Source organism: Pyrgilauda ruficollis, unplaced genomic scaffold (assembly GCF_017590135.1).
Source record: "Pyrgilauda ruficollis isolate IOZ18807 unplaced genomic scaffold, ASM1759013v1 scaffold20, whole genome shotgun sequence".
In the NCBI taxonomy this organism is placed as follows: Eukaryota; Metazoa; Chordata; class Aves; order Passeriformes; family Passeridae; genus Pyrgilauda; species Pyrgilauda ruficollis.
This window is the reverse complement of record NW_024519207.1, coordinates 3,497,624-3,522,950: the sequence shown is the minus strand read 5'-3', so window position 1 is coordinate 3,522,950 and position 25,327 is coordinate 3,497,624. Positions and strand designations below refer to the sequence as shown.

General features: G+C 38.6%; 2 protein-coding genes across 2 annotated transcripts in view; one reads left to right on the top strand and one right to left on the bottom strand.

Annotated features, from left to right (window-relative positions):
• The window catches only part of RB1 (RB transcriptional corepressor 1), a 71,778-nt gene extending 56,008 nt beyond the window's left edge, over positions 1-15,770 (top strand). The window contains exons 17-26 of the mRNA XM_041466900.1: positions 7,602-7,720; positions 8,130-8,275; positions 8,943-9,088; positions 9,640-9,744; positions 10,765-10,878; positions 10,967-11,133; positions 12,006-12,036; positions 12,359-12,504; positions 12,758-12,807; positions 13,781-15,770. Coding sequence (XP_041322834.1) covers positions 7,602-7,720; positions 8,130-8,275; positions 8,943-9,088; positions 9,640-9,744; positions 10,765-10,878; positions 10,967-11,133; positions 12,006-12,036; positions 12,359-12,504; positions 12,758-12,807; positions 13,781-13,854 — 1,098 coding nt within the window. The 3' untranslated portion in view covers positions 13,855-15,770. The remainder of the gene's footprint in view (positions 1-7,601; positions 7,721-8,129; positions 8,276-8,942; positions 9,089-9,639; positions 9,745-10,764; positions 10,879-10,966; positions 11,134-12,005; positions 12,037-12,358; positions 12,505-12,757; positions 12,808-13,780) is intronic.
• Positions 15,771-16,835: 1,065 nt separating this feature from the next.
• Positions 16,836-25,327, bottom strand: part of RCBTB2 (RCC1 and BTB domain containing protein 2) — a 33,173-nt gene continuing 24,681 nt past the window's right edge. The window contains exons 11-13 of the mRNA XM_041466901.1: positions 24,500-24,636; positions 23,754-23,884; positions 16,836-20,470 (exon numbers count right to left, since the gene is read on the bottom strand). Of these exons, the coding sequence (XP_041322835.1) occupies positions 20,330-20,470; positions 23,754-23,884; positions 24,500-24,636 (409 nt within the window). The 3' untranslated portion in view covers positions 16,836-20,329. The remainder of the gene's footprint in view (positions 20,471-23,753; positions 23,885-24,499; positions 24,637-25,327) is intronic.

Below are 25,327 nucleotides of genomic sequence, written 5' to 3'. Positions count from 1 at the left end.
TGCTTTTTGTTTCAGGTCTGATAAGACAAGTTGTTGAAAAGTTCAGGGTGTTTCTAGTGATTTTTATACTATTTTGTATCACACTGTCAAATTTTTTTCCCGGTTTTGGAAGAATGTTTTGTTTTGTTTTTTAATGAACTCTAAATAATAGCCCAAGACCTTTTTTAAGATTCTTTGGTTAATTTGATTTCCAGTGCAGTCTTCCTTATCTTTATTATGCTGCATTTTAACTGATTGTTAAATAACTGTTTGTAAGGCAGAAGTGCTTAATTGGAAATATCTTCTTAAATTCTGCCAACTGAGCATTCAGAATCTCTGCATATGCTTCTGCTTCAAAAGCCAGGCACAGCAGGGTCTTGTCTGCCTTGAGCTCATACCAGCGTATAGACAACGACCTTGAGATATCTCATCTTGATAGTCATGCAAATATTGGCTTAAATTGAGATCAAAACTCTTCTTAGAGGGTGCGTTTCTGCTCAAAATGTTGTGACATGGATAGTTTTGTTACAGCTTCAGGTTTTTCTTCTTTGTCATATGGAAATGTTTTCCAGAATTGGTTAATAAATCCATGACATAAAATGGTTTGCATGCTCATGTTGGCATGTTTTCGTACAAAACATGGCACGTTGTTTTTGGAACTTCATTTTGTGCCATTTTTCCCTTCTAGATTATATGAAGTACAATGCAAGATATTTACAGTCCTTTTTTTCTTTTAAATATCACAAGCAGTCTGCTCTTAATGGTTTGAAGACATGTAACAACCCCTAGCTAGTATTATCTTTTCTGGGGAATTGCTCTTTCTGTATATGAAGCTTGGTTACATCCTCTGCAGGTTATCTGATGCATCTTCTTTTGCTCAGTCTGTAATTGGTGGACTCCTTGGTTACATTGCTAAAAAATATTCTCCAGTTCTTTCAAAAACCACTGTCTACAAAGATTCTTGGCACACTTACTGCTTTTAGGTTGTTAAGAGGATTGTTTATTGTACATTGTACCTAAATGTGTCTAGCTAATGAGAAATTGGAAAGAGCGCTAAACTTGAAACTGAATCATAGGCTTTAACCGAAAGTCTCAGAGGCACTTCATTGTCATCTTTCCACTTGTACTTGTGAAAATATTTCCCAGAACTGCTCTTAATTGTTTTTCTGGTGACTGGGACTGTGTAAATGAAACTGATAGAAAATGTGAGGCAATGCTATGACAATTTTATTGTTACAATAGTAATTATGTAAATAAGTTGTCTTTACCAAGATAGGCATTTTGTGACCCAGAAGTTCCTCTGAAGAAAGTAAGTGCTTGAGTGCTATTTTGCTCTCCAGTGTAAGAATTTTTCCTGCATAGTAATAATTATAGAACTGTTATTTCTAGTACTGTGTGATGTTAGTTAACATAATAGTCCCTTAAACCATCTCTCCTCTACTTCCTGTGCTGAAAATCTTTAAATCCTTTAGTTTTTTCACAGCTTAAAGCTGTTGGAAAAATTCTCAACCTCAAGATTTTTTTTCTTGATGTATTGTCATTTCCAGCAGTCAAGTCGTTCACATCAGGTGGGTTTTGGTTTATTGTACACAACTTCCTATGCAGATCGTGGCGGGAAACTGGTATTGATTCAGTTGTCCTTGAGACCTTTGGCTCTTGCCCAGAAATCCTGAGATTTTTCTAAGAATTTGTCATACTGAAGCCTGGCTGCCCTGGGAGCTAGATGATAAACTTGCTAATTACTTCAGATACAGATTGTTTCTGCAGCAGCACTGCTAGTGCAGTACACAGATCCCTCTGGAAGATGCTCACAGCAATTGATTCTGGGAAAAAAAAGTGTGGCAAATGAGCCTAAAATGATATTTTCTTGGATAATGTTCAGCAAAAAGCAAGGATTGCTGTATTTTGTACTGTTTTGTGTACCTGCATGTGCACTTGTGTGAGTTGAGCAGAAAAACTGCTGAAGGAAGTGAGGCAAGAGCTGCAAACCCTGTAGCAGCAATCTGCCCAGGGTCATTCTGAGCAGTGTAAAGAAAACAGTTGCATAAAAGCATAGTTCTGCTTGTAGACTGTCTTTCAAAATTCCTTTCAAAGTGGTTTTTAAAAGGTTAGCCTCACAGGCTTGGCAAACAGGAGCAGTCCTATTGACCAGGGTTTGTTTTTTCCCTTCAGTATTGAGCTGGTGATTGGTTGCAGAGCCACAAGCCAGTAACTGTGTCAGAAGTTCCCAATTTGCCAAGCATTATCACTGGTTTGTGTAACATTTTTGAACATAACTAATAGTTTTAGTCACTATGTTGACAGGAGGTCTATCATCTTTATGGCTAAAAAGTGTTTTCACATAAGTCCTTCTGCATTGCTAGGAAGGGTATTTTCATGATGCTCTTGTAGAGTGAGGTAGGTCCTGTGGACCTTTGCTAAGAGATGCTCTAAATCATAGAGAATTGGTTAATTTGGTGAAGAGTAATTTTAGGAGCAGAGGGGCTGAAAAGTATGGTATTGATTATTCTGAAATAATGTCTGTTTTCTTACAAGATTTGCCAGGTCTTTCCAGAGACTTGCGAGGAAGAGTAGATTGTTGCAAAGCTGTGAGGAGAATGGATTTGCAGTGTCATTTAAAGCAGTGAAGTGTAAGATGTGTATTCAGACTGTGGCAGCCTGGCTTTCCTTCTCTGGGGAGATTTGAACTCCTTTATCACTAGATAAAAGGAGATCCTCACAAAGCTGGATGACTCTTAAATGCTCAAGATGGGTGGGATAGGAATAGGGCTTGTATTAAACATACACATACTGTATGGAGTTAAAAGCCGATCTGCCAATATTCTTAAATGATTAATTTTATTAACACTGTAGTTTTTAATGTTTTTCTTTATAAATTTTGTGAAAACAAACCACAGTACGAACATAATTTATATAACACAACTCTTGTGTGAAATTAGGACACAATCCCTAATTTTGTTGTTTTTTTCCATGATCAATATTATTTCAGTTTAGACTGTGACATCTACTTTGTTTTAGCAGGTCTGAATTATTTCAGAATTCTGGTAACTAATTGTCACATGAAACTTCTGAAAACAAGGTTGCAAACAAAAGCCGACTTTCTGGGCATGCAGTTTTCCCTTGGGAAAAAGGATTAGAAATAGCTTGTGCTGATCCAGTCCTTGCACTTCCATTCAAAAGGTGTCAGTTCTAAACTGGCTCTGTTTTGCCTTACAAAATCACTGCCATCTTTTATGACATTATGAAGAACATGTCTTAACATTGTGTTGTATTGACTGGTTTAATAATTTGAAAACAAGCAAAAGTAAAAAAGAAGGCCTGAGGCAAAAAAACCCCAGCACCCGAGGGACCTTGGCATTGAGATATATACATAGTTAAATGCTAAACACTGCATTAAAATTTAATGTGAACAGATAACTAAAACCTGGAAATATATTAGGAAATTATTACCAAGAACAAAAACATAAAGCATATAGAAAACAAAGACAAAAGGAGATTTTTTTTTTTAATAGTGAACTACTAATAGCACTGTTTAGAGTAAAGCTGCTCAGGGCTTTTCCTCTTTAATCAGTGGATACACCCAAATCCCAGGGTGGTTCTTCCTCATATATAAGGATCTAGGGTTTTTTAAAGTCTTTTCATGGAAACTAAAGTCCAATTAAACATGTAGTTAGGATAAAGCCAATACACAAAGACTGGGAAGCAGGGAAGCACCTGTGTGTCCTGTAGTTTAACTGTAGCCAAATAAAGAGTAACAAATAAGAAATTCTGCCTGTTTTTTCCATAAGAGGAGCTTTCAGATGGGGAAAAATCACTGCAGATGCTTGTGATGGAAGTGTTGCTGCAGGGAAGCATCCTGCAAAGCCCCACTTAATTCACAGAGTTTAGCCTTGGAGAGTTAGCCCTGGGTATTTTGAGAGGGAACTGAGTCAAATTTCAGCCTTACTCTTCATTCTAATTCCAGCGGCCTTTTGACCCTGAGAAATTTTAAGTCCTCATTTCTTGCTTTCTTACTTTTTGCACTAATAAAATGGGGTTTCTGTAGCCATCACAGGGAAGTCTCGAATGAAAATTAACATTTTGCTTAATTACTGAAATTTGTTCTGTGGCTGCATCTAGTAACATTAATCACTTACTGAGCATTAAATTAATGTAAAAATTGCAAATCTCCTTTCCTGTTAAAGCAATGCATTGGAGGTGACCTGTTCACCTGAAATGCTGCTTAAAAGCTTTAAAAAGCAGTATGAAATTTGTAAAAGATAGCGTGAATAACATTGCTTTAGAAACAAGCTCCTGATAAACGTTTCTGTTCGATTAATCTGGACCTGGGGGTTAAAGTTCTTTTGTGATTATTACTTAGAGGACTGGTAATTGCCTGGTAAATGATGTTGTATTTCTCTCACTTGAGTGTTGAATACCAAATTGTGGACTGAAGCTGAAATTTGCCCCGATAAGCTTGGAAACGCCCTTCAAGCTGCAGCATGCACTTTGAATTCACTGAATAGAAGCGTTTTTCGTGTTCAAGTATAAAGAAAGGAGACACGGCTGTAATTAAATCCATCAGGTGTACAGTGTGAGTGTAGTTGCACTTGAGAAAACCCATCTCTGTTTCTGCATTGTGGCACACACAGGTTTTTTGTGAGGCATCAGTCTTGTCAGTGTAGCAGCTACTTCTCCAACTATGTGGCCATGCACTTGGAAGGGTACCTGTGAGAGTGGTAGGGGTCCCTGGGGAAAGAGCAGAGGGGGCTGCACCTGAAGTCTGCGAGGAAGGTGGAAATGGTGATCAACAAAACACCTTCTTTAAATGTCACCAGGTCTGAAAGCTAAATAACCTCTTTTTGCTCATGCAGCCGCAGGGCTGACAAGTTTGTGCAGCCAGCATAGGTGACAAGGCTGTGGTTTGCCCAGGGACATACATTGAATGGGGCTTTCTCACACCCTGCCATTGTTGGTGCTGGCAGCTCTGCACTGCTGGGGCCAGCTGGCTTGCAGCACCCTCTTTGTCTTGCCAGCTTTTTAACCACAGCTTCTATTAGTATTTGTGGGAACCAAAAGAGATGTATGGGACTCACTGCATCTTGCTGTTCGGGCTCGATGGGTAGATGTTTCTACACAAAAATATCCTCTTGCTGAAGGTAGCCCAGCTAACTGATGGAAAGCAGCAGTCAGTTCTCTACATTCCTGTCAGATAAAATTCCACATGCTAATTGGGTTATGGAATAGGTTGTTGTCAATAAATGCACAGCATCTTGTACTTTGTGTTCTGCTCTGCTCCCAGCCTTCGTGGTGTGGCTGCCCTATCTGTTCTTACTGATTGTTCTGGCTCTGTGATTCTCTGCCAAGCAGACTTAAATCTGGGTTTGCTTTCTCTGTTAGCTTTCTGATGGTTTAGTTGACTTATGTGGAGGTTGACTGATGGTTGAGGCTGGCAGGTAGAAGAGGAGTGGAAATGATGCAGAAATAGGCAGATCCCTTCCATGTGTAGCAAACTGCTGCGTCCCCATACCTTATCTAGTGGAATCACACTCAGAATAATGTGAGCAAAATTGGAGCAGGGGTGAGAGAGGACCTGGAACTGCTGGTCTCAAGTGCTAACTCAAGAATAGTAACTTTTGCCTCTCTTACTAGACCTCTCATTCCCTTTCATCAACCCCTTTTCCTCCTTCATTAAAAACAATACTTTTCCAGTCATTAATCAATAAAATGTGATGCGAATGAAGCCTGGTTCACTCATAGTCAAGATATCTCAGCAATGATTGCTCTGGAAAGAAATTTTGATTCCTCAGAGCAAAGTGAAGTGCTGGTGGGAATAAGAAAAAAGGAAGAGGCCAAGTGGCCAGAAGAATGAGAAAAGGAGGTCATGTACCTGCAAGGGCAGCACTGGGAGACACAAGTGAGAAGTGCATGCCCTCCTAAATGAAGGGAAAAATGATGCAAACCAGCCCAAGAGCTGAACTGGTTGAGAAATGATGGAGAAACAACTATGTGGTTATGAATCACTAACTGATGTTTTTTTCTGCTATGGATGAAACAGCTCCAGTATTGCCAAAATCATAATTTAAAAATTGCAGTGTGAAAAATTGTAAATCTTGTCACTCTCATCTTGTTACTCTGAATTTCTATTTGATGCACTTAAAAAAAGGTGTTATTCTTTTAGGAATAAGTCTAAATAAGGAATGTCTTAATGCTAGTTTTAATTCTAGTAAATGTAGTCTAATTTTACTAGGCGATTTCTTATTGCCTTAGCCAGGTGATGCTGCATGCTTTACATGCATGCTGTGCTCCTGTTCATAGCTATAGATTTTTCATCTGTGCCAGTGCATTTTCATATCTAAAATGTGCCTTTGGAAGATCAAACAGATCAGGAACCATGAGACAGTGCTTTGTGTACAGAGCAATGAGCTGAGAGATGTTACTGCTGTCTTTTGGGAAGATCATTTGAAGAAATTGCTGCATGTCTGGTTTTGCCCACTTAATCCTGAGTTTTATGGACACTGCTTCCCCCGCCTCTCACACTCAAGAAGGCACATATTTGCTGCTCAAATGTTCTCTGTTGCTTCAGGAGTTCTAATGCTGCACTGGTGAGAGGCAGCATTGTACTCAAGGATGAGTCTCCTGTTCAAAGAAAATAAAACAAACAGAAGCCATCAACCCTGTGCTTTCAAATATATTAATAAATATGGTGTCAAAATACTTTCTCATGTAGTCTTGCTGTCTCAGCATAATTCTATTGTGTGTGACACGCAGGCAGGCTGAGATTTTGTTTCTGCAGGACTGCTGTTTATTGCTAACGTCAGCAGAAGGATGATGTGGTTTCAGCCAGAACCTCCTCCATCCCACTTATGTTCTCTCTGCTCCTGCTCTCTCACCTCCTACCTCGAGCTCTTAGTTTCTGATGTATTCCAGAGGACTTGGTTAAAGTACTGATAGTTAGACTCAAATCAAAATTAGGGTTTGCTTTGGGCCACGAGGGCAGAGACTTAATGTATCCAGAGTCACTCTTAACTCTTTTCAGGGGTGGCTCTGGAACCTGATACTGCAGAGACTAAGTAGTACCCAGTGCAGTTAAGTGACTGTGGTTTATATTATCAAATATAAAATATTGGGTAGATGTTGTAGCAAAAATTGATTGACAGTAGGTACAGCAGTAACTTTCAGTCACCGATGGGCTGAGGTTTCCTTTAGCTGTTTTTTGGGTGTTGGATGGTTTGGTTTTGGATTTTTTTGGGGTAGTTGGGAGGATTTTTTTGTTTGTATTGTTCTGTGGTTTTTGAAATGTGACCTTTTGTGTGTTTTCTTGTATTGATTACTCTTCAGAAATGGCTTTAATAAAAAGTAGTAAGGGACTCTAGAATACAACTAATACAACTGTCTCAAGTCTGCAGTTAACCTATATCTAATGGACTGCTGTTGAAACAGGAAAAAAAGCATTTGATGTATTTAATAACTCAAAGTTAAATGGTTAAAATTTGCAAAAGTATGAGTGCTCTGAAGTACTTCAAAGCTTTAATCTTCTGTTGAGGTTCACATTTTGCTGGTTGGTTTTAGAGAAGGAATGAAATTCATTCAGAGTTGTTGTTTGTTCTTAGTGTGATGCAGGATTCCTGTCATTTTTCCAGGGGTCACCTCTCTTTGATCTTATCAAGCAGTCAAAAGAGCGAGAAGGCCAAGCTGATCAGCCTGAACCCCCTTCTACTCCCAATATGCCTTTCCAGCACAACCACACTGCTGCAGACCTGTAAGTGAATGCCTGACGTCTAGGGAAATGTGAAATTGATATTGCCCTTAATACTCAAATCCAGCTGTATTCTGTTTTCCTACTTCTTAGGCTTGGTACTTAAGTTTTGTTCAACCATTGTATTTGCAGGTATTTATTATACATTGAAAGTTAAATATTTAAAATATTTCAAATATTTGAAATATTTTTCCCCAGCCCTATAAAATATGTAATTGTAAACTGTTACATTACTTGCCTAGGAATAAACAAGTCCCTGTATCAGGTATTGGAGATAACAGGTCACAATAGCCATTTGTTTCTTCTAATGGGAAAAAGGGAAGAGTTCCTGCAAGTATTATTCATATAAAATTGAATAATGAAATTTCTTCATCCTGTGATGTTAAATGCTTAATATGTGTTGCACCTCCAGCTATCTTTCTCCTGTGAAATCTCCTAAGAAGAAGGCATCTGGACCTCCTCTAAGTGCTACTTCCCCTCCAGATGTTCAGCCTGCTGTGACCCCCCAAACACAGAAACCTCAGAAATCTACCTCCCTCTCTCTGTTCTACAAGAAAGGTTTGTTCCTTCTGCATGTGCTGACATTGCAAAGTTATCTCTTGTAGTTTATCCTTTCTGGGTTTTGGCACTCAGCATTTCTGAAAAGTTTGTTGTAGAATCTGTAGTGAACACCAGGCAAACCTCTGGAAGAAAGGGCAAAGTGATGCCAGCAGGTGGTTCCTGTGTGCACTCTGAGAGTTAGAAGTGAAGATTTCCCTATCCTGGCTGTAAGAATGTCCATATGGCCTCGGATGGAGGGCTCTTCTGTCCTAGCATCCTTTTCCCAGCAGTGACCATAAAGAGATGTCATGTCAACCTGGACAACTGGGCAGACATGGCTGGTGCTTTCCCAGGCTTGATCTTCATCCCACTTGGGGGGATTTCTGAACCTTTTGTGCTGTGTCTGCTTAGTAACTCTCAGCAGATTCATGTTCCAGGTGCTTGTTTGAATTGACATGGACATACAGGGGTGTTTGGTGTGGCCTTCCATGTTGTCCACTGTCTCTTGTATGAAAACCTTTTCCATTTATTTTGAGCCTGGCTTCTACTACCTTCACTTGATGTCTGGTAGTTTTTTTCCTTGGAGACGGCGAGTAGTACAATGCTGTCCCTCCTTCATTGCATTCCTTTCATTTTGTATACTCCTGTTACAACAATTTCAGTTTATTTTACTTTGTTTCTGAAGTGTATCTACTGGCCTATCGTCGACTCCATACCCTATTCCTTCACCTTCTCTCCGACCATCCTGACCTGGAACCCTTGATCTGGACCCTCTTCCAGCACACACTGCAAAATGAGTATGAGCTAATGAGAGACAGGCACCTGGACCAGGTAATGTGAACAAAAAAAAAGTTTTAAAAAGTTAAAAAGACTCTCCTGAACAAAATGTTCTTTGTATGTTCTTAGCCATTAGAAACTGTACTCTGAGGTTCGTATTAATCTGTTGATCACTGAAAGGAGGACTTAGTTTAGACTGAAGTCTGTCATCTCAGTTTTTTAAGCACTGGCAATTACTTAATATGGCACCTTCAAATACCAATTTGAACTGTTAAAAAAAAAAAAAACAACAAAGACCACAGTTTCTAATAATTTGCATAACAATACAGTGATTTTCTTTGCAAAGACAACACGTGTGGCTGATAAATTTTTTTGTTATTCTACCCTAAAATTGCAGCACATGGTAGGAGTTTAAGAAGGTTATTACCTGCTCCAATTAGTTGTTTATCACATAGAAATGGAGGTAGCATTATGTTAACTTAGGTTCTAGAAGTTCTTTCTAATTTGAGTTGTCTGCTAGTTTATAGGGGACAATCAGTAAAAGAAAGTTATTTCTTAACTTGAAGAAGCTGAATTAATTTTCAATTGTCTTGTTTCTTTAATAGATCATGATGTGTTCCATGTATGGCATATGCAAAGTAAAGAATGTAGATCTTCGATTTAAAATGATAGTTTCAGCATACAAGGAGCTTTGCAACACAAATCAAGAGGTATGGAAGTTCTTAAATGTTATACCTCCATAAAAATCTTAAAAACTTAAATTCTTTTCCCCTGAAATCAAAATAAGCTACACTTGAACATACAAAAGAAAACTTCTGCTTCACTGCATCTCTATTTTGTGGAGGAGAAAACTGACTCTAATACTAAATATCTGTTAAACATCTTGCAGAAATAGTTTGGTAACTCTCCTCAGAAAACAAATTTCATTCCATCTTTTGAAAAATACGTAACAATGGTTTATGACTGTATATGGAGTCTAGATGAAAAATTTATGTCTAGAGCTAATAAGATTTTCAAAAGTAACACAAGTTTCTTTATGAGTTGTCTAAGTTCCTTGGAGCATGAAGGGAAGAGAAGCAGATTATTTTCTACAGAAGCTTTCAACAGAAACGCGGTTTGACAGCAAATAGAGATGTATGGCTATATATCAAACAGCTGTGTATGTATTAAAGTTGCAGGCAACATGAAGAAGTTCCTTCCTTCACAGGAACTTCAATGTACTGATGTTTTTTCACAGCACAGTATATGAAATCTATAGAAAAAGCCTCACCAGTTAATGGAACTGTAGCATCCTCTCAGTAGCAGAATTTCTCATAGTGTATTTGTGGATCTTGGCTAAACTCCAGACTTCTGTCTCCAAGCCTATAGAACTATTTTGTCCCCATCAGGACAGTAATGAGTTTTTTAGCCTTCCAAGGCATGCACAGTAGTCTAGACTTTTTGACACATGTGTGTGAAAGCAAATAGTTCTTAAATTTGGAAAATGTTAGAACTGTGTTCACACCAAAGGGCTGTGCCAATTAATGAAGTAGGTGCTTGTACTGGTGTTCAGACACATTTGGAAAAATCTCCAGCAGTTTAGAGAAGTTACAATGGCTTGCATACAACTCATGTGCCATCCTAGCTCTTAATCTAACACAGACGTTGAGTGACTTTGAGTTTGTCAAATGTAAAATTTTCATTCCTTTTATTTTTTTTTAATCTGTGTATGATTTTCTCACTCTATGCAGACTTTCAAACGTGTTCTTATCCGAGAAGAACAATATGACTCCATCATAGTCTTTTACAACTTAGTGTTTATGCAGAAGCTGAAAACAAACATTTTGCAGTATGCTTCCAGCAGGGTAAGCCATTAGCTCTATTCATTATTCAGTAGACTAGAAATATATAGGCAATAAAAGCTTATGATTATTTTATTTATTATTTTTATAGCCTCCCACTCTGTCACCAATCCCCCACATCCCTCGCAGTCCTTACCAGTTCTCCAACTCTCCTCGGCGTGTCCCTGCTGGCAATAACATCTACATCTCACCTCTGAAGAGCCCATACAAATTCTCCGATGGGTTTCAGTCACCCACAAAGATGACTCCAAGGTCTAGGTATGTTGTTGACAAGCATTTTTTTGACCAAATTTAAGGTATGTGGGGGATTTTAGTGGAAGCAAATTGAAAAACTGCAGTCTAGTTTGTCTGTGGCTATCATATAATTTCGGTTAATAGTTTTTTCCTGTATTTGGAATCTTTATTCATCATTCAATGCTTTTCTATTCTGCTCAAGGAGGTTTTTTGTTGGTTTTTTCCTCTTTTTTTTTTTTTTTTAACTCCCCAACAAAGAGGACTTTCCTGACCTGGTTGCTATAAATGTTGTTGGCTTTGACCCTGCATCACGCTCCTGAAAAACACAGATGAGCTTTGTCAGCTTCTTTAAAGAGAAAATACTTTTTTGCAACAAAATGTTTGTTTAGCTGGCTGAACAGAAGATTTCAAACTGTTGGTCACTGGTTCTTAGCAGACGAGCATGACAGTAAATGTACCAAAATCCAGTGGCTTTTCCAGACTAGGATCAAGTGAGTCCCACAGTGCACAAAAGTTTCAATATTATTGTGTATTTTAGGTTGAAGTTCTGCATGATTTTGATTAGGAGACACCTAAAGGTAGAGATGAGAGGATGATTGTCTGGACACCCAGCACTGAAGGCTCTTCTTGCTGATACAGGACAGACTATGGGGGCCTCTGATTCTTTCAAGCCACAAATTCATTTCTATCTGTGTGATTCAGTTCATTTGGTGATTGAGCATTCTGTGGCTCAGAGAGAAATGTCTCAACACAGTAAAGCACAGTATGGATTTGCACTGTTAACGCAGAGAGAGGGAGGAAGAGACCTTGTTAATGCCTTGTGCTAACCTGTGCAAATTAGTCAATGCTTCTGTCATTGTTAAATGGAGCTTAAACTTCTCTTCTTCATTTGGCAGAATTTTGGTGTCCATTGGAGAATCATTTGGGGTGAGTTTTAACATCTTTGATGTCTGGTCTTAAATGCACGTAACTTTTGGAGGAATGGGATAGCCTGCTCACATCTCTAGAGCAGGCCAATGAGTGCACCTGATTTAATATAGTAATTATAGGGAAGTTCTGTTAACTCCTTTCAAATATCCAGACTTCACCTTCAAAATGTGTTGCATTTTATTTTAGTTGCTTTGGCACAAGATAATGGTTCTTAAAACTCCAGAGTTTTAGAACTCCTAATTTTTTGTCCATAATCTGGAAAGTTGGCATGTTTTCAGGAATTATTGGCAATTCTTTCCCTATTTTCTTGTCACTTCAGACTTCTGAAAAGTTTCAAAAAATAAACCAGATGTTGTGCAACAGTGAGTGCCAGCTGAAGCGCAGTGCAGAAGTAGGAGCTGCTGCCCCGAAGCCACTGAAGAGGCTGCGCTTCGATATAGAGGGGACAGACGAGGCAGATGGAAGGTGAGAGATTGCGCTGGGCTTTTCAGAGATCTTGCATGTATTGGGTTCTCAGGGCCTTCATCTTGACTTCTTCTTGATATCCTGTCTTGTGGTAATTTGTGAGCTTTAGCAGCTGTAACAAATGAGAGATGGAAGCATGAAGCTCCTCAGTTACACGCTTTGATGTCAAAAAGCGACTCCATGGATTTACAGTTTAGGTTATGAAGGTAAAAAGGTATTTTTATTAACATAACCTTATGCTTTCTTTCTGTAGCAAACACCTACCACAGGAGTCCAAGTTCCAACAAAAGCTTGCAGAAATGAGTGAGTATTACTTTTCTCATAATCTGGAGTGCCTTGGATAAGAGAGCTTGGGCCCACTCAGATGAAAACATTGTTCAACACTGAGGTGATTTGGGTCATTTGCTTAGCTTTTGTACTTCCTGCATATAATCTTGAAAATGCAGATTACAAAATGGAAATTTATGTACACAGGAAAACCATATGTAGGGTTTTTTGTTGCTTTGCTTTTATAGGGAAATGTCTGAGACTGCTTTTTCTTCTACTGTGGGTCAGCATTTCTTTCAGATCTTATGGCATCACTTTTCTGTTTTGAAAAGAAATTGAAATCTAGCTCATGAAAAGCAAAACAGCCCCAACCCCACATGTGAGTTGTGTTTTCCACTTGTGAGAAGGAGCACACTTGGCCTGGCCAGGCATTCTCACTCTCTGAGAGTCTGAGCTCTGCAGCTGAGCAGATTTGCCCATTAAAAAGTCTTAGATTATTCATCAATATAGCTATATAGGAGTGTGGATCCAGGCACCTCTATTTTAAGGTATGGAAAATGTTTCAGTGTTGACTTATGGCAGGGGTTAAGAAGGAGAGCTCTGTCTCGTGTCTAGTGGTGTTGGTGTGTGTCACTGAGGGGAAAAGGCACTCCTGGGCAGGCTGTCCTCTGGGATGTGGGCACTGCTCAGCCCACAGCTTCTGCCTGGCTGCAAGGTGAGATTCCTGATGTGACACAGACCATCTGCCCACCTGGAGAATGGAAATGGACAATGAGGGCACAGAGACAATGAGAACTGGAGTGAACAGGTGGAAGGAATTTCATAAGATCTGTAAGATTGAGCAAGAATGGCTGAAACAGCACAAAATCCTATAATGAGGGATTCCGTTTGCTTACAATAGAACAATGTACTTCTATTCCTTGTATCTTTACAAATTTTTCCAATAATCAGTCCAAAGTAATTATGAAGAAAATATTTAACTCTTTTTCTTTGTTGTGTTTTTTTGTAGCATCTACTCGAACAAGAATGCAAAAGCAGAAGCTGAATGATGGAAATGATACCTCAGCCAGTGAAGAAAAGTGAGATTCTTCTCAGGACCAGGGGCTGCACTGCTGGCCCTCTTAAGATTGTTTTTGTTTTACAGCCTTCATTAATAGAGTTGCTTTTTTAGTTGCTTTTTATTCCAAACTGCTAGTTGAAAGCATTTGTACTTTTTAAATTGTTAAATGTTTTCCATGATACTTTGCCTTATGATGTAGCATATATACAATGTAAGCCACTGAATTTAATTTATATATTTTTTGAGGATTTTTAAAAAGTCTTGGAAAGTGTCTAAATTTTGCAGCATTACTGATTTAAGCCAGTTCAGTCTCGTTGGATTGAATTTTTTATGTCTAAAGATGAAATGTTAGCTAGAATGATTTGAAATGCACTAATTTTGTTTCTTAGATTTGATTATTAGATTTTCATTACTTGCAAATTTTGAAAATGGTCGGCCAATTACTGCAAAGATTTCCATCTGTGTTCATAATTAGCACATCAAATTCCCATTAAATTAAATGGGACAGCAGCTGGGGGCCTTGCAGAGAAGGGGCCTCACCTCAGGACTACAACCTGAATTCAAAGTGAACTAATTTCATAGCCTTACTACTGAAATCAACACTTGGCATTTTGTAGTTTTGCTTCCCCAGCTCCCACCCCAGTGTCATTTTTGAAGGCAGTTACACTGTCCCTCAGTTTGAATTTCATGGAGTATGAGTAGAGACTCATCCCAGAATCCCACACTGAATCTTCCCAGAAGCTGAAGCTTCTTCCCATATGCGGAGTAATTGATGTGCCCTTTCTCATCTTGGGAAATCTCAAGTATTAAAAGAAAAAACAAACAAAAAAACCCAACAAAAACCACCAAAAAACCCAAGAAACCTAAACCATACCTGGTATGCACAAGATTTCAAAATTCTAATAATGCAGAATTTTCTTGATTTCTTCAAATTTTCACCTGATTGTAGCCAAGCCAGACAGCTTGAGAAACAGCTGGAAGCTGAGTGTCTCCAGCTGGGTTCCAGGTAAGAGCAGCCTGGTCTCTAAAAGCACAGGGCATCCCCCATTTGCCTTACTGCAGCATCTGCAAAAACCTGAATGTGGTGAACCCACATTGGGAAAATCCATGTGCCTTTACTGAAAAGGCAGTTAATTGGGCAACTTGTGAATGGTTGCAACTAGCAAAAAAACCCAAACAAAACCATCTAATACTTTTTTCATATTTTGTATTTGTAAGTTACTGATTCAGATTCTGGAACTTTTCTTGCAACAAGAAAGTTTTGTTAAAGTAGCTAATTAACAAAAACACATGTTTTATTTCCAGTGGATTAAAATATAAGCAAATCAGTTGTCCAGCTTTAAAATTACTGATTTTATGAATTTTAGCTTTTGCAGCTTCTTAAATTAAGAACAGGTACAGTAAAAAAGCATGCTATTAATTACACAAACATTTTAAACCAATGTCTTCCAGGGAGCTTATTTACAGATTGTTCAGCTGATCCTAGAGTATTTAGAGTAGGAAATTTTCTAAAGATCCAGTGTTGTGTTGGTTCAAAGCTAACCCTAGAACTACTAAAAATTCTATGAGCAGCAAAAACTGTAAATTAAATTAAAAATAATATTGAGGGGTGTTTTAGACTCAGTATGGCTTCAACTTCCTTACTGAAAATTTTACAGAACTTTCCAGAATACCTTATGTTTATTTTCTCACTTTTTGCAGTTTTACAGACAGGATCTATGTTAACATTGGGGTGCACTGACTGTAAGATCTGTTACAGCAGTCCTTTGGCTAGAAGGAGGATACAGAGTCCAGTATCTAAATAGATTCTTTCTTTACTGTGACAATGTAATTTTTTTTTTTTGTTCAAACAGACTGAAGGCTTTACATCAAATGTACAATATTATTTTATACAACTAATCAGTTTCTCACCTTTCAAGATAAATAAAATAGCTTTTAAAGGATTTACAGTCAGTGATTTTCTTATATTAGGTGATTTCATATGGTACCTATCCAAATAAATACATATTGAAACTAAAGGCTTTTTATTAGATATGGAGATCTTACTGTGTTGGACAGCACTTTTCTTAGAGTGAGACCTTGCTGTACTAAAAATGGCCTGGAATGTTGAAACTGTTCCAGGAAAAAAGAAAATTTGGAATCACAGCAGAAGCTGGGCACAAAATGTGATGGCCATTTTAGGTGCTTAACACCAAGCACCAATTTCTGTAGAAAGCTGAAGCCCTGGGTCTAAGATGAGGTCAGGTAAATTGTATCCTTTAAAGGCACATTTCTGTCCATTGGTAAAGGGAATGGAATCTTACCAGCCTGGCTCTGTAGCCATGTGAGGGTGGATGAGCTGACTCCCAGCTCTCTTCATTTGATGTTTTATACCTTAATTTCTTCCTGCTCTGCACTGTTTCCAAATGCTGTTTGTTCTTAAATGTCATAAGAGCTTATTTCTTCTTCACTGCCTTTGGACTTGCAAGTGAAGGATTGTGTGCTGAGGCAGTGCTGGTGCAGAGGGGCCATACGGAAGAGCAGGCTCCTCACAGGTACCAGAACAGCCACAGGGAATGTGCAAGTGCACATTTTCAGGCACAGGAGTGGCTGCTGGAAGACACCTGTGTCAAATGTGAAGCAGCTGGAGAAGATGATGGCTGTGTGGTACCAGCACACAGTACAAGCTGAAATATTTTAAAATGTAACAAGCTTGTCATAATATGCATTTGCTTAAGAAACTATGATTGGTATTCTGAGGACCATTTTATTAATCACAGTTTATTCAGTCACCAGGGCATTGATTTCTTTTAAAGGTGGAAATACACTTGAAGAAATGGTCCAGCTTACGAATGTGTTATCTGGTGGCAGTGATTTCCTAAGAACACAAATTAGCCTTCAAGGTACCTCTGTGAAATATTATCTGCTTTACATTTTTTTTCCCCCACATACAGTCAATTCAATCTACAAGTATCAAACTTTGTTCATTTTTACTGAAAAGAAAGGAAAAAAGTCCCACTCAAGCTGTTTTAAATATGGCATTTTATTAATGGTCTATTAAACCAGGTAAGCTTATATAGAACAAAAAAATCATTTCTGTAAAATCAGGGTGTAAACTTTCTGTAAACTTTCTACATCATTGGGTGGTCGCCAATGAATCCTGTCTCTCTGGGGCAAATAAATGCTTTGTTTTACAAGGAAAGCCCATGGAAAGTGTTCAGATCATAAAAAAGCAGCAGTTTACATGGTTACCAAGCATTGCAACAGAACTCTACAGGTGGATACTAGATGACAAGGCAGTGCTGGCTTTTAGCTTCAGTAACTTTGGAGAACCTTCAAATGATCCTACCCATGGATTTTTTTTTCTTTTCAGACTCCTTTCTGGAAAGCAGAACATTGCTTTTTATTTAAACCCCAGACACAGTTTCTGCTTGACCAAATTTTCACTTTTTAATAAATACCTTTTTTCTGTGGTATCCTAAAACAGAACAATACTTTATTAAGTATTTAACCTGCAAGATACACAAACACAAGGTTGTTGCAGTCCATCTCACCACATTGAAATACATCCCTGATTTCTTCTGCAATGTCCCATGGTTGGGTTTCAAGCACATATTTACATCCATGCACCCACATTTAACCACCTAAGCCAGTAAGGGTGGTTTTTCTTTGAACACATGCAACACAAATTAAAAAATTAAATAAATAAATGTTTCTATGAGTGTAACACTATTACATCCAGGTCAGATAATACAGAATAAAAGCCAATGCTGACACATTAGATCTTTAGAATCACCCTCTGTCCAGAGATGCTTTTTCTCAAAATTACAGGCTTTGTCAATTACTCTGAAATTGCAAGTTGGCTTTAATGTGTATGGTTAGGTGGAAATAATGAGCAGGAAGGAAGTAAATTGGAAAAAAATGACACTTTGTTCTATTAAGCCAAAAATGTCTTGTTCTAAGCAGCGTGCCATTTCAGCTGCAATCTGTTCAACTACTTTGTCATGAACTTGAGCTAATGGAGGAGAGTGGTGTCCCTTTCCAGTGCTATCATGCCATGCAGTAGTGTCCCTAGAGAGCCAGATAAGGTTTCTGACCAGATGTTGAGTCAAAAAAACCCCCATCATTTCATGTTTATAGTCTTTTGTTCGATTCTTCTGAGTAAAACAACAGAAACGTGTGGCGAGACCTTTCATAATACACACCTTAGGAAAGCTGGAGTGACCACTGCCTACCAGGGGTGGGGGTTCCCAGCTGGTTCCATTTCCCAGTGAGACTGGATGTGTGCCAGCGTGATGCCATCGGGGTGGGTGGGACAGGGCCTGGCGCCAGCTGCTGCCCCGAGGCTGGGATGTGGTGGTACACCCTTGTTCCATGCACTGCTACCCTGAAGGAAGTGCTGGCAGGTGAATCTGGCATCTCTGGGGCTTACCCAGGGATATGCAGCCTTGGCTTAATGGAATTCCTTGTGCCCACACCGGTATGATCAGTGCTGGGCTACAGCACACAGGGCTGGCACTGAAACTGTTCGCTGCAGTGACACTGTTTCCCTGTCTGCAGTAACCTCTGTCTGTGTGCTGGTGTCAAGTGCTTCTCAACACAAACTTAACAAAACTGATCTCCTCCCCCAGCAAAGCTGTGTTTTTGATGAATCTGCATTATGTATTGGAAAGGTTTTGACCACTTCTGTTTGAATACAAAATACTGACACAGCTGCTAAGAAGAGAATAACGCTGCTGGAGGAAGTTGTAGTCATCACTGAGGGGGTGGCAGAATCTGTTTGTTAGCAGTAGATATTCCAGTATATTTCTAGTGAGGGGCTGAAGCAAATGTCTCAAACACAAGTAAATATTTACCACAGCATTTCCTAAAATACTTGCTCATCACCCTCTTCCTAAATAAATTCTGCTACCTGCGTGCTTCACCTTTCCACTCATACACACAGGGCCTGGGGTGAAGGCCCTACTCACTACTCCTCTTCCTCTTTTTCCTCCTCTCTTCCTCAAAGAACAGGACTGTTTGAGAAATGAGCCTCCAATAGAGTAAAGAACAGCTATTTCCACCTTAGACATGAAGATGTGATAATTTAAGGGACTTCAGTTCTTAGAAACCCCATTTGAGGATTAGAAAAGGTCATTGAAGGATGCTGTGGCACAGCAGGGACCTGCAGGAAGGTTGCATGATTACTTATATAATTATATTCGTGTACTGAGCCTGGTCATCCAGCTTTTTGTCTTCCCCATTTGTAAAATATTGCAAAAGGCACTTGAAGTCACTTCACTCAGTCAAAATCTGAAATTCTCAGCTTTAATTCACAGTTACCTGTTAGAAAATTCAAGTAAATGCTCCATAAGCTCCACATCTTCTGTAATGGGGCAAACCTCTCTGTGCAGCACTGGGTGGGTTTTTCACCTTAATTCACTTCAGCCAGTTAGGAATTAAGCATCTACTCCACCTTAGCCACTGATGATCAGTGCTGGGAGAGAGGTGTGTCCAGAGGGCATCTCCTCTCTCCTGAACAGCCCTGACAGGAAAGTGGAGTGGTCACCTCACAGCTCTGACCACAGGAGAATCTGAAATGCCATATTTGGACAAGATACCTTTATCACCATTTGGAATATAGTGTCAGTTCACTCTTAAAATTTAATTAATTTGAAGTTACCACTTCAAAATCACCTTTTTCTCCATTTTTCTGAAGTTGATCTGTCTGAGGAGAGACAGCAAAACAGGAATAAATACGCCTCAAGCAGAACTTGAAGATAGCTTGTTTGGGTTTGTAACTAGGTGGTTTTTTTAGTAGTAAAACTCAGCATGACAATTCACATCCCAGACAAACTTGGTGAGGGCTTCCATTGGGGTGCCAGGGACATGCCTCCCATGAAAAGGGAGATACTTTTCATTCTGGCTGAACAATGAGACAAGTGCTGGGAACTCAAAACTGTAATATCCTTCTGAAGCTCCTCATAAATTAACTCCCAAATAAACAACAAGTGAGACAAACCCTCCTACACACCAGAAAGCTTCTCATCCTAAAGAACTTAAGGTATTTTACCCTATGTCCAGAAAAACAAGTTTGTATCTTCACTGGATTATAAAAAGAAGCCCATTATGGCATATTAACTGAGTTTTGAGACAAAAATACACTATCAAAGTTTTAGCAGCAAAGAGGTCACTGTCCCATAAAATCCAAACACATACTGCTTAAAAAAAAATAAAATTAGACAGACTAGATAATGACAAGCTTAGTTTGCTTGACTTTGGGTGGGAAAGGGTAGTTACTACATTAGATTTTTGTGTTAAATTCTGGCTGTTGGCAATGAACAGTCACCACACACCTAAATGCAGCCATCCTTACAACAAAGCCTGCATGTTAGTGGACTTCTACACACTCCCTAAGCTGATGGACACCGAGACTGTCCTTCCAATCCATTGCACATTCTGAGCACAGAGGAGTTCTCCAAAGGAAAGGTATTCCAGAAGGGAAGAGGACATACTCTTCAGCTTGGTAGTAGTCAGACCTCAATTTCGGAATGCTCCCACTCTGCTGGCTTTGCTAATGAAGTTTTTCAGGAGGTCATGGTCCATGTCTGCAAAGCCTTGAGTTTGTGTAACAACAGTCAAATGGTTTATGCAAAATCTGAAGCAAAATTCTTCCAAGTCCTAGGAACAAATTTGAGTAATTTGTAATATGAATGACTAATAAAATTATTAACATTATTACTTTGTTTCAAATCTGTCATTTAATTAGCAGAGAATATACCAGATTGTTCCCATTATCAACCCCTTTTCCAATCCTTTTGATGAGATCACAAATGATAGGATGAAGTTTTTTCATACAAACTATTCAATAAACCCACTTGGAGAAAACAGGATTAGCCACCTAAATCAACTCTAGAACTCCATCACATTTACTAGAATTTACTACACATTCATTAGAAAAGTTACCAACAGGTGAAACCATCAAATTGCCCCAAACAGTACTAGAGCATCAAGAACTCATTTCTTGTCCTCCCTGCACTGAATTCAGTAGTGGTCCTGTGAAAAACAGCAGATCTGCTAGTCATGCTGGAAATAAAAGCAAAACATGATGAAAAAGGGGATGATGCTTGCTGAACACAAACTGCATGTTAGGATACATGTGTCTTTCATGGCAAACCTAGGAATTGAATCCTTCTGTCTAATGGGAGTCCCAGATAGCACAAAAGGTTCTGTCTTGTCCTGGTCTCACTGTAAGAGGATGCTCAGCTGTTCAGCACAGGATGGCTGCAAGCCATCAGCCAAACAACCAGAACTGCACACAGCAAATTCTTCCCATTCAAACTCCTCACAACAGTGGCAATCCTTCTCTCCATGCACTGGCTCAGTCTCCTTTAGTTGGCTCCTATGCAACAACTTGCTTGAAGAAAAATTAATTACCTTCTGCAGCCAGAGTTGGAGCCAGCAGCAAGGAAGTCAGAGTTGATCCATAAACTATAAAACTCTCAATGCTACAGCAAAAAGAGTAACCCATGCCAATTTGATTCTATGTTAACTACACAAACATTGCAGCCTAGGATTACTAGTAGAAAGATGCTCAGCAGACTACCTGTGCATTTCCTTTTGAAAACTTGTCCTTAGAATCTGTGTTTCAAGATGTAACTAAAGCATAAACTGAAGCACAAAATACCCTTAAAGAAGAAATATGGTATAGCAAGTATCTCTCATCAACAACTAATGTGAAAGTAGAAAAGGAATGAGAATAGAAGAAGCAAAAAAACAGAGGAAATAAAAAATGTAGACAATCAAAGACAATGGCACCTTAAGTTCCAGCAGACTTCTGAAATGGTACTGTTAGAACCTGAGCTGCTTTACAGTCAATGTGTGAATTTTTATCCTAGTTAAAACTATCAGCAGCTAATTTTTCTGATGCTGGTATGAAGAGGACCATATATTATAGAGAATCCTGGTCACTCATTTTGCAGTTTCAAGAAATACTGTCTTTTTTATTCTGTTTTATAGCAGATGATTAGTCTAAACTTTGCTACAGTGTGTATGAGAAATATGCTTTAAAATAACTTATAGCAGAAACTCTTTGTATTTTCTGAGGATAGGAAAAAATATTTTTGTACATCTTAAATCCTAGGAGATGTATACAGTAGTCAAGTTAGTCTTCATTTAATTTGCAATGTGAATGGCATGTCACGTACCACTATAATCTTTCCCTTGCAGTGTTCACATTTAATGACAAAAAAATGGAATTCTATCTTTTCAAACTTCCAGAATATGAGGCCTCTTTCATAATCCTTCTTTTGGCAGTTTTCTACTGAAGTCCTGACCCAGTGCACATGGTTCTCAAACCAGGAGTTACTATATTAATGTAGTACACTAGAAGATCCTGGTTTATTCCATGATTCCTTAGACAGAGGTTATCCCCACGTCTTTGATAAAGAAATCTTTGCTGCACTTCCAGCCCTTTCTGAGCTGTGGGTACAGGGAGGAGGGCAACAATGCACTCCTGAGTTTGGCACATTTGGCAAGTGAACCAATTCATCACCTGACAATTGTGTTAAACTGTGTTACAGGTTTTGAAAGAACAAAACACTGAATCATAGAAGGAAGAGGAGGATAACATGTATTTAGTTATCCAGCCAATCCCTTTTATTGTGTCTCAGGCCTTACGAACTCCGGTATTTTCTTTGTTCAGGCTAGTTTTACTACTTCACAACACACCTAAACGTATCTTTAACTCCTTCACCAGGTACACACCAACCAGAAATACTTCTGCTTTGAAGATGTTCAAAAATTCTGGAAAGCTTTTAAGAGGAGAAACTAAAGAATAAAACTTTAATGAAAAATCTGCTGTTAAGAGCACCAAACCACTGGGTCATGCCTTCCTGTAGAGTTTTCCCTGCTATGCTGGGCTTGTAGCAGCACAGCACACTGAGAGCCCAAGTCCTTTTTTGACCCAGCCATCCATGTCTTCTGTTTTGGATACCGGGTTACAAATGCCTTGTAACTGGCAGCTGGCACTCTTAACTATCTACCAGCCTCTTGTTATTCTGTCTTTCATGCACAGAACTCACTGACTTCCAATCTCCTCTTTGCAACTCCTACACAAATTCATCTCCGGTAGTTTGCTGTCTCCATGCTGCATGGATTACTGCAACATTTTTAATTCAGTGTTTTTTCAGTCACTTCTACTTGCCTCCCATACCTGAAAAATTATTTATAACAATGTCCCCTACATCTGAAATACATAAGCAGACTTTTTGAATAATAAAACCCACCACACAGTTATTTCCACAATCATCACAGCACTAGGAAGATGAGAAAAGGAAAATATCTTTGAAAGTATTTCTTTACCAAAAAAGCACGGATAACAGGTTGAGTGCTAGTAACTCATTCCAGAACCAAGGGCAGACCAGATGACAGGATATGGGGGGAGCATTAACAATAGGTAATTTGTTATATGTCAGCATATTTCATTGTAAACAGTATTGCAAAAGTGGATTTTTTAAATAAAAGCACAAGTGTAAATATGCAGGGACTTTACAGGTAACTCCTCCCACTGCCTGTAAAAGTCAGCACCAGAGTGACTATACCAGACAGCAGCAGACAAAATGATCAGGTGGAGAACTCAGGAAGTGAAAGGGCAAAATCCAAAGGCAGAGATGTAAATGGCAGTGAGAAATCTGCATGCCAAGCCCTGCAGTGCCACATGACAAGGAAGGAAGCAGATTAAAAACCCTGACTCACAGGGGCAAGCCAAAAGGGCAGGAAGAGAACACTAAACTGGGAGTTTTAAAATTTTTATTTAACAGCTTAAAAAGGGGAAAAAAACCCATTTGTTAAGCCAGAAAGGGAAATTACAGTAATCATGCCTCATCAATTAAATACAGTCATGTTTACATTAGGCAGCTTCATTTCTCAGAAAACAGCTGCTTACCTGAGGAGTTGTTCTTACCTGAGCTTCATACTTGACAGCAGCAGAAAGGAGAGCAATGGCATTCTCTTCACAAATGCCTTGTTTGATCGTTTGCTGGCAAAGCTTTTTCAGTCTGTTTTCTCTATACAGCGTTGCCAAATCTAGCAGCCCTGTGAAAATTTATACAGCTTCAACTATTCTGGTGCAAAATATATTAGTGGCTTTTCAAATTAATCAATCACCCTTTTGTTTTAGGCTGAATGAATCAAAGACTTGCTCTGTTTTTTTTCCACTAGATGATGTGTGCATTTTTTAAGGTCCCCTACAGAACCATCAAAAAAGGAACCATTTTATTACTATGCAAGTGTTCTGTTCTCTTGTTCTCATTCTGGACATCAATTACTGACTTACAGCCTCTTAAATTCATATAGGGAAGAGCTCCCTTTTCATTCAGGATCAAAAATCAGTACAGCTACTCAAACAAGTAAACTTTCAGGATGGCATTAGTGCCTTTCTAAATAAAAAAAAAAAAAGTTCTTAATAGGAGCAACAATTAGTTCTTTCTGAAAACATTTCACCTTTGATCTCATTGCATGTCCACCACTCATTCTCCTTGGGCATGTTTCCTGCTACTGCATCCTTTCTTCCTGACACCTGCCAAATTCAAGATTTAAGTGCTAATGAAACTAAAATCAACAAGCCCTGCTTTCCTTACTCTGTAATGACACACAGATTGAACTTTCCAAAACCAATAATCTGGAGTAATTTCCATTTATGGCAAATACCTATTGCATCTTCAGGAGGGAGCCTAATGTTGTCTGTATACAGATATTCCAGGAAGGCTCGGTAAACAGGATAAGAAAATTCACTCATTTCTATAATTTCATCATCATTATTGAGTACGGAGCGAAAATGTTCACACCTACAAAACATGAACAAAGATTGTACACTGCAAAGAGTTAAGCTTGAAAGATGAGCTGCAGCAAGAAGTTGGTAAAAAAAATAAGTCAGTCCTACAGACTAAATCTAAAAGTAGAACCTCTAGTTACATGATTTCTTGCTTTGAACACATTCATTTCTTTAAGCCTTATAAGCCTGATATAGATAATTCAGAATTTTATTCCTGTTGTTAATATTTTATGGCAGAATCCATTTCTACTTACAATATCTACATGGATTATCCATCTGGTTTTGATGCCATTTTTAAAAATACATTATACATTAACAATCAATTTTATTACCTGTCTCATAGCACATAAAATTTACAATTAACTTAGACATTTCTGAGATTTGACCCTGATTTCTCCAGCATTTTCTACTGAAGAGGGAAATTATTAATGATTTTAGATATCATTTATTTTAGTGTCAGAGTCCATACACAATTTAGCATGAATCACTACATTCAAGGATTAAATTACTGAAAGTGAAGACACTCTCACTCAGATCTTTCATCATTTTTTCCTTACAAGTCTGAATACTTTTATGATACAAACAAGGACAAAGCATTGCTTTTAGTAGCTGTAATCTGCAACTTCCAGTTCACAGGAATTTACAATGCACTGTAACTTACTGTTCCCTAAAAAGCATCCTAACATGCACATAGTTTTCAAATT